The sequence below is a fragment of the Capsicum annuum genome, chromosome 9 (genome assembly GCF_002878395.1).
Source record: "Capsicum annuum cultivar UCD-10X-F1 chromosome 9, UCD10Xv1.1, whole genome shotgun sequence".
NCBI lineage: Eukaryota > Viridiplantae > Streptophyta > Magnoliopsida > Solanales > Solanaceae > Capsicum > Capsicum annuum.
Genome location: NC_061119.1, coordinates 177,396,335 through 177,406,031, shown reverse-complemented (window position 1 = coordinate 177,406,031; position 9,697 = coordinate 177,396,335). Strand labels below are relative to the sequence as shown.

The 9,697-nt window shown below is 36.0% G+C and overlaps 1 protein-coding gene across 1 annotated transcript; it reads right to left on the bottom strand.

The window, feature by feature from the left end:
- Window positions 1–4,476: 4,476 nt before the first annotated feature.
- Window positions 4,477–9,392, bottom strand: LOC107842375 (multiprotein-bridging factor 1b). Its single transcript, XM_016686181.2, has 4 exons — window positions 9,154–9,392; window positions 5,376–5,459; window positions 4,950–5,032; window positions 4,477–4,812 (listed from the first exon to the last, which is right to left on the bottom strand). The coding sequence occupies exons 1-4, from the start codon at window positions 9,284–9,286 to the stop codon at window positions 4,693–4,695; spliced, it is 420 nt and encodes a 139-aa protein (XP_016541667.2). The 5' UTR covers window positions 9,287–9,392; the 3' UTR covers window positions 4,477–4,692.
- Between the last annotated feature and the right edge of the window lie 305 nt (window positions 9,393–9,697).

Below are 9,697 nucleotides of genomic sequence, written 5' to 3'. Positions count from 1 at the left end.
TAGTTATTGTAGACGTTTTAAGGTAGAGGAGGTTAGAGAGGTTGTTCGCAGGATGCGAAGGGGTAGGGCGACGGGGCCTGATGAGATACTTGTAGATTTTTGGAAGTTTTCTGGCGAGGCTGGTTTAAGGTGGTTGATTGGATTGTTTAACAAAATTTTCAAAACAATGAAAATGCTCGAGGCTTGGAGGTGGAGTACTATGATCCCTCTTTATAAGAACAAAGGTGACATTCAGAGTTGCAATAACTATAGGGGTATTAAGTTATTGAGTCACTCTATGAAGATTTGGGAGAGAGTCGTCGAGGTGAGGCTGAGACGGATAGTGTCTATTTCAGAGAATCAGTTTAGATTTATGCCTGGTCGCTCGACGATGGAGGCAATTCACCTGGTACGGAGGCTGTTGGAACAATATAGGGAAAAAAAGGACCTGCACATGGTGTTTATCGACTTGGAGAAAGCATACGACAAAGTCCCCAGGGAGGTGCTTTGGAGATGCTTGGAGGTGAGTAGAGTGACAGGGACCCTATATTTGTTAGCAGATTTTGGCAGGAGCTATTTGTTATGCAGGGAGCTACTCTAAGCACATTCACAACATACCACCCTCAATCAGATAGTCAAACTGAGGTGGTTAACAGAACATTAGAGACATACTTAAGGTGTTATTACTTAGATAACCAATATGATTGGGTGGTGTACTTACCTCTAGAAGAGTAGTAGTACAATACCATATTCTATTCCGCTATCCAGACAAGTCCCTATGAAGCTTTGTATGGACAAAACCCCCCTATGCATTTGCCTTATTTTCCTGGGGAGTCTATAGATGAAGAAGTAAATAGGAGCCTGGTTACTAGAGAGTTTAAGACTCAACTGCTGAAGTTTCATATAGCCCGAGCTCAGCAAAGAATGGTGAATTTAGCCAACAGAGGTCAGAGTGATAGACAATTTCAAGTAGGAGATTGGGTTTACTTAAAGATCCAACCTTACCGGCAGTTATCTCTCTCAAACCAGCCTTTCAAAAAGCTATCAGCTAAGTACTATAGCCCTTGCCAAGTGTTGCAGAAGGTTGGTACTGTGGCATATAAACTTTCCTTACCTGATTATGTAGCTCTACGTGCCACATTTCATGTTTCTTAATTCAAACCATGCTATGAGGTACCTAGTTCCTTCAATCACCCCCAGTGATTGATATAGCTAGTCCATTTTGTGTGGAACCAGAGAAGATTTTAGAAATGAGAATGATAAAGAAAGGGAACAAAGCTGTAGCTCAGGTGCTCATTCAGTGGCAAGGCATGCCTGTTAAACAAGCAACATGGGAAGATTATGCAACCTTAAAGATCAGGTCTCCTCAATTCCTTCCTTGAGGACAAAGAAGCTTTTTAAGGAAAATGATACAAAACCGGAATTGAGTTTTACATCAAGCTTGTTTAAGAGCACCTGATTGTTAGTTGATAAATTAGTTGGTTAGTTTGAGCTTTGTCTAAGTAATGCTATTAAGTTTTGTTGTTTACAATTAAGTCCCTAAGCAATTAATATTCCAGCACTTTAGGTCCTTGTCAGAATTAAAACTCTGATAGTACTATCCTAGCTAGAGTCCAAGAATTAGTGGTCTCTTTATATTGTACCAATTGTAGTAGAAGAAATCATCAATGAAACTATCATCTATTATCTTTTAGCTTAACTTCTTCATTTTCTCTTTTCTTCTTATCCTTTCTTTGTTAGCAAACTTTCATCACTGTTCCATTGCCATTTTTGCACTTGAATCTTCCTATTTTGTATTATTGTCGAACTCCACCATAAAATCGCAGCCTCACCCTTTCCTTCTTCTTATACTTCGCCTCTCCACCTTGCCTGCTGAAATTTGTAGCCTTATTAAGATCTATCTCCTCCAAAAAAAACTAACAAATCCATCATCATCTCTTGTGAATATGTGTAGCTTTATGGTGAGATTTATCCGAGATCGAAAAAAAAAAAGGAAGAAGAAAGAGAGAGCAAAGTGGAGTTAAGAAAAGGAAGGCCATTGCCTAATTTTAAATTAGGTGAGAGAGTACTTTTTGCCTAATTTAAAATAAGGGAAAGGATAGAAACTTCACTTCAAATTAAACTATTTTTGTGAAAATGGTCATGGAATTTAAATTTCACTTTCTAGCCATTTTAATTTACTGGCTTGTTCTATACCATTTCTACACACCTTATATACAGTTACTATACAAATCTTATACATATAAATATTTTATACGAAAATTATATAGTTTTGATACACAATTTATACCATAACTATACATTTTTTTTTACACATTTTATACAACAATTATATATTTTTCATACACTTTCTATATATTTTATACATATACATATTTGATAGAACTATACAATTTCTATACATATATCTTATATAGATACATATTCGATTTAACAATTATATCGATTTTATATAATTTAATTATTATTTCTAAACAATAAAAAATAAGCAAAATATTTGATCAGTTAAAAAATTTATATAAAAAAAAATTAAAATATTTTTAAAAAGGTCGAATTGCCCAAGTTGAAACTGTCTCAATATTGTATATAGACTATATCAGTATTGTATAAGAACTATATAGGCCAAAATGACCCAAATTAGAAAATGACTATAAAGCGGAAATAGTATATCCGACTGGCCACTTTTTGAAAAGTTTTCAAACTTGGGTTATTTGTTTTAAAAAGTGCTAGATAGTGTCCTTTTCCCTTACAATAAATCGATATATATTCTATTTCATTTATATATGCGGGCCCACATAAATAATAGTAATTCCAACTAACTTTTAACCATGTAAAGTACTTAAAGAACTTATTTTATGCGTAATTTTTCTTTTGTTAACCGGCGTGATACTGTTCACTTTTGTGTCTTGAGTAACAGACTCATTTTTTATTTCAGCTATTACTGATAGTTTTTTTGATAATCTTGTGTTTGGACCAGCTTACACGCACAGTTTTTTTTTGATAACCATGTAGTTAAACCAGCTTACACGTACCTCGACTAATTTTTTAATTTAAAATATAGTGATATATATGCTACTCCATTTATGCATACAGGCCCACATAAATAACAGTTATCCCAACTAATTTTAACCATGTAAAATAATTAAAAACTTATTTTATCTATGGAGCGTAAATAACATAAATATCAACTCTTTTGAAAATAATTACTCTCTCCCACTTTTTTAATTACTTTGCTCTCTCTCCCTATTAATATATATCACATAGCCGACATATACATAGCATTTTGTGTATATATTGAGATTTTTATAATATATTTAAGAGAGTTGGGATGTTATGTAATATTGAAAACATAAGTTGTGTATTTGTGTAATTTTCAATTAACCAGCAACTCGTGATATCATTGTTCACTTTTGTGTCTTGAGAAACGGATCATTTTTTATTCAGCTATTACTGATAGTTTTTTTTTATAACCGCAGTGTTCGAATCAACTTGCGCGCACCTCGATTAAATCTGTCACATCCCACCAGCAGCAGCACACCTCGATTAAATCTCTACCACCTCCCACCGGCAACAGGTACCAGCTAACTCTGTCTACCAAGAGTAGAATAGATGGAGCTAGCTATTACTGATAGTTCCTAAATCTATTCAACACAAGACTCTCCTTCGATAGTAATTTGACAGATAAAATGGGTATTGAATGGGGTTATTTAAAGATGGCTTTTGATATACTGTACCCTTCTAGATAGTGCATTGACATTAGAGGCCCAGAGAACGGTTTCCAAAGCGAAGCTGCCTGCTAAAAAAAATAAATGCTTAGTTACTTCTATGACTCCTTTTTTGGTTAATGGAGCTGAGGAGTTGAAAAAGACAATGATGTTTAAATCTCATTACTCATTAGTACTGAGTAATTTCTTCCTTATTCTTCTTCTCCATCAATCTTCATTAGCTACCCAGTTCTATGCATGCTGTTGACAAACTTTTGGTTTTGATTTAGACTTGTCAACATACTTGCGATGGTGACATCAATTTCTATTGGCCAGTTCATTATGCACTGTCATGACACCAGTCCACAGCACATAAGCCATATATACACAAAACTGTAGAGTGCATGCAAAACTACTCACTGAGCTAGAAACCTGTTCTTGTTTGCAAATTCCACATTATGCCTCTCTAATCACCCTTAGTTATTCCAAATTTTCAGAATTCTTTGTACTTTTGCAACCAATTTATAGGTGTAGCAGATCCCGTAACAGTATGAGGTCACAGAGAAGACCAAGATAAATCAAACAGCACACCCATGACATAAATGGCTGCACCTCCCCACGTTGTTAAGTGCTCCAACCATTTAATTGACCTCAGAAAATGGCGGTATCCTCCCATTTTAAAAACAAAGGACAACGGACAGCCATAGATTTGTCAATTGGTAAGTATCATAAGAAATTGACACAAAACATCCTTACGAAGAAATAGGAATCACAAAGCATAAAGAAATACACATAGCAAGAGCAAGCATATCCATTTTCCACAGAGAACACTTAGTTTAACCAGGAAAACAACATCCATGAATCTAGACATGACAAGAACCAAAGTTGTTATAGAAAACGGTCAAAAGAAAAAGGCTCATGTACATGACCACTTTTAGGACGCAAAAGTGAGGTCCAAAAGGTCCCCCCACCCCCCCCCCCCCCAAAACCCAAACCCCACCCTAGAAGTTTATTTCTTTCCACGAAGCTTCACACCAAGAGCTCTCTCCAGTTTAGAAATTATCTGTTGGTTAGGAATTGCCTTTCCAGACTCATATTCTTGAATGATCTGTGGTTTCTCATTTATCAACTGCGCAGCAAAGGATTACCAAAATTATATTGATAACATCAATTAAGCCTTTCTGTTGAATCTATCTATCTGTAATTGCTTTAATGGAAAAAAGAAAAAAGAGGGCAAAGCTGGGAATGCATGAGATATATATATACTTGGGCAAGTTGAGACTGAGTCAGCTTCTTATCCTGTCGAGCTTGCATAATAGCTTTCTTCAATTCAGTAGGTACTTTTTGATCTGAGAACAAAAACAAAAGGTAACACCACGTCATCACCAAAGGATAAAATGTTTTTTTTTTTTTCCAGTGGAAAACCAATTAAACTTTTTAACTTTAGCACTATGTGGGCATTTGCCTGAAGGAGAAACCTTTAAAAGGTGTCTGCTTGTCAAGTCAGGATGTAAGCATGACTTGAACTCAGAAAGCAGAAGAGCTCTTTTTTCTTTGATAACCAAGAAATTCTTAGAGCCAGTGGTGCACGGTTCGAACCACGGTGGATAATGGGTCAGAGAACAGAACAGCTCTCCAACCACAATAACTGTTTTATAGAAGTGAAACTAGTAATAGTCAACTCAAACTTACGTGATAGATTCTCAGTATCTTCATCAAGCTTTCTCGTGTTCAAACTTGTACTGCTAGAGGCAGCCTTGTTTGAACCTGCAGTAGCTGCATTAGAAGATGGATATCGTGAGCACTAAACATTTTGCTCATTTTCACAACTAACGGATCCAAGTGAACAAAAAAAGAATTCACACCAACAACGAAGTTTTGCACCATGTAGCAATTCGCAAGACATAGAACATATGAAAATGTGTAAATACAAAATAAGATAAAAATATTCATGAAATAGCAAGGATTGGTATTAAACCGGATAGAGAGTTATCATTTCATATACAAGTAGGTTCCTTCCAACATTAATGAGTCATTTCCTTCCTGACCCTGACAAGCCAGCATGAGTTATATCAAGAGACCAACATGCAATGACACAGCAAGACGGGAAGTACATATCACTCAGGACCCTGCAGTTTCCACTTACCAATCCATATATACATTAAAGCTAAGCATAGACAAGGTGATGTGGCACCTCTTTATGGCCAACAATTTTCTTTTACTTTCTTCTCCTAATTTTGGCCTTTTTCCTATTTTTTCCATTTATGTGCTATTAAAAAAAAACTCAATGTCACGACCATTCTAACATAAATGCTACCTTCATTTTACTCTCGTAACCACACAATGCTTTCTTCCTAATTAAACTAAACTGTTTCACACAAAACTTCAGATACTATTTTAAAACATTTTGGACTTTCTAAGAAACCATAATTTGTTCCTTGGCTCCACAAAACACACAGACCCAATTTAATGAATTTGAAGGGGAGCCTTGGAGTAACTGGTCAAATTGTTGTCATGCGACCAATAGGTCATGGGTTCAAGCCTTGGAAAGAGCAGAAATGCAAGGTAAGGTTGCATACAATAGACCCTTGTGGTCAGGCCCTTCCCCGTACCCTGCCCATAGAGTCCAGGAGCTTAAGTGCAAGGGCAGCCGATTCTATCTCTTTTCGTTCCATTTGAAGAAAGGAAGGATCCCTAAGAATCGATCTTTTTTTCATTGTTGAATCTCTCTTTGATTAATCAATGTCACCCACCCCTTTTTCTGGAAGGGGTGGGTTTACAAAGTAAATAGTTGCTGACTCATCTTCGAATAAAATCTTTTTTTCCTTTTATTGTCTCTCTTTCTTGATTCTCATAATTCCCTTGTGGGAGCTTTTTTTAAAAACAAAAGTATTTGCAACTGCATGTTTTTACAAATTTCTTATCCAGCTGCTAAGTTTGGCTTCTAATAGATATCCATGTATCTTCTATCTAACTCATCTTCTTCTATTCTTTTCCCCTAAAAATATTGCAGGGTTCTACAAATTTCTTATCCAGGTACTTAGTTTGGCTTCTAATAGATATTCATGTATCTTTTATTTGACTTATCTTCTCTGTTCTCTTTTACCCCTAACTATGTTGAATGCTTTTACAAATTTCTTTCTTTGTTTACTTTGTAACTTTTCGAATGGACAGGGGTTTCTTTTTACAGAGGCAGCATCCAGAGGTGAAAAAGTACACAAGGATGATTTTTTATTTTTTTTTGACTTGCACCAGGTGTCTGAGACTTTTCGAGTCCCGACTAATCCCGGGGGAGCACAGGCCCTCGGCAAGGAATTTCCCGCAAGTGCACCACAGGTAATTCAGGGTTTCACCCAGTCTGATGGCCCTCAGAAATTGTTTGCACTCAGTGAGTGCAAGGATGATTTTTTTAATATTTAAACTTGGAATAGGGAGGAAATATGACAATCGACATAAGGAAAAAAAATATTGCTATAGTCTTTTTCTTTCGGAGAGGGAAAGTCAAGTCAATATAGGAGAAGGTTAAATTTACTTTTATCGAGTATTCTTAAGATTGTGATGAAGATATGTCTTAATATGTTCCAATAAATAACTCTTAACTTGACCTAATTTAATGAAACTTGGTATGTTAAGAGGTGCATTTTAAACTTTTATTTGCTTGTGTTTATTTGTATTTTCTATTATTAGAAAAATACTAGTTAATAAATTCGCTCAATTTCTAATGGCCGCGCTTGAGTTCACTAGTATCAAAATTCAGATTATGAGTTTCGTCAAAAAAAGTAGAAAAGAAAAATTCAGAAGACAAATATCAAAATTCAGATTACCGGTCTCTTGGCAAAGAAAGTACAAAAGAAAAATGCATATAAAGTAACGCGTAGCATCCGTTTCCTAATAAATAACAGAAGAAAAAAGAAGCGGAGAATTTGACTGAATTGGTTAAGACAGTATACAGGATGCTCCTTATATAGAATTTTATGCTACTGACCTGCAAGTCTGGACCACACGAAGCAACGAACTTATTAAACAATGACATCTATCTAAACATTGATATTCCTCTTGTCACAACTAAAACTAGGTAGAATAAGATATTAACCAAAACACAGAGAATTAATCTAGATCATACTAACTACTCTAATTAAGTAAATAAAAGAGTACTCCCAACCAGGTTAAGCTTTTAGATAAGATAATTAAAAACCTTAACATGGTACAAATGCAGGCAACGTGATAAGTTTGAGTCTCGTCGCCAACCATCATCAAAAAGAATCCTTACATGTTCGGCCCATGAAAAACAATCAGACCCGGTAATTGATACACACCTTTAACATTTGCACCCATTATCAAAAGTGTGATTTCTCTGACTTGAAGGTTTTTCGTGCGATAGTAACACACCTTAAACACGTACATCTAGTTACAATAAAACTGGATAAACAGTGAAACTCCTTACTCGAACAAAACAGAAATCATTCCACCAACAACAGGGAAATGATAATAACCTCAATTTAACATAAACTTAGGTAGTAAACAGCAAACTCTCCTTGCTCCAAAAGTGCTGTTTGGGGCCGAAAATCTGGCGTAACAACCTTGGAACCTTGGTTCAAAACCCATTATAAGCAGCAGTTGTTTATTTCTTCAGAAAAAGCAAACCAAAAACCCTACAGGCACAGACCAATAATAGCATACAAACAACAACAACATAACCAATGTAATCCAATGAGTGGGTATGGGGAGGGTAGTGTTTATGCAGCGTTACCCCTACCTTGTAAAGGTAGAAAGGTTGTTTCTGAAACACCCTCAGCTCAAGTGAAGAATACAAAATCAATAAGAAAAAGAAATAGCAACCACAAATAGCACGACAGACTAACCAAAGAACACAACAAGCAATAGTAAATAGAAAAATATGATAATATATGATAATAGTAGAGTTACTAATACCAACACTAGCAAGGAAACCTAAATGACGCTCAACCATCTACTGACCTTCTATCATAATCCTCCACATCCTCCTACCTAACCTTCTATCATAATCCTCCACATCCTCCTACCTAACGTCATACGCTCAGTAAGCCAGTATAATACTATACATAACTGCCATAATGGAAACAAAATATATCCATTACACCAAATACCTAAGCGTAAATAGGAAACCATAGATAAAGGGGATATATCGAAACCGGCTGATAACCTGGCCCCCTAAAAAATCGGTACCCAAGGGTGTAGCCTAGTGACCAATGAAGTGGGTTGAGCACCTGCGGTCTCAGATTCAAATTCCAGCATAGACAAAATACAAGGTGATTAGTGAGTGCACGCAAGCTGCTAGGAACCACGGTTATAAAAATAAATAAAATAAAGCCCTAATTCTTACCAAGCAAAACGAACGGGAATTAGAAAAAAAAAAAAAAAAAAAGGATAGCTAATCGAAAAAAGAAGAACAAATAGGTAATAAGAAAATCAATAAGGCAAAGATGCGAACCTTTTCTGACGGTTTCGATTTCCGCACCGGCCCGACGGGCAGCGTTGACTGTTTTTTCATCTTTACGTGCGGCGGCGGTCGGCGCTTTCTTGCGAATCACAACCGGCTCCCAATCTTGTGATACTCCAGCCATCTTCTTGTTTTCTTTGTAAATTCCTCTCCTTATCACTGACTTGCTTTTGACAGATTGATTGCAAATATTAGCGTGACACAAGAAATAAACTATAGGCGATTTAGAAAAATTTGTCAAAATAGTCCTTAATGTATGGGTTTGGACCAGAAAACACAGGTAATTTAGAGAAAATGACCAAACTGGTCGCTAATATATGGGCTTGGACCAAACAACTGCGGCTCATTTAGAAAAAATGACCAAATTGGTCCTCAATTGTATCGGTTAATGACCAAAATGGTACTCACCTGTCTAGGTTTGGACCAAAAAATACAACAGCTAATTTAGATAAAAGAACTAAAATGATCCTTAATATATGGGTTTGGATCTTTTTCAGTTTGGACTGAGGATTTTGGAGTCGTGGATGCTCGTGAA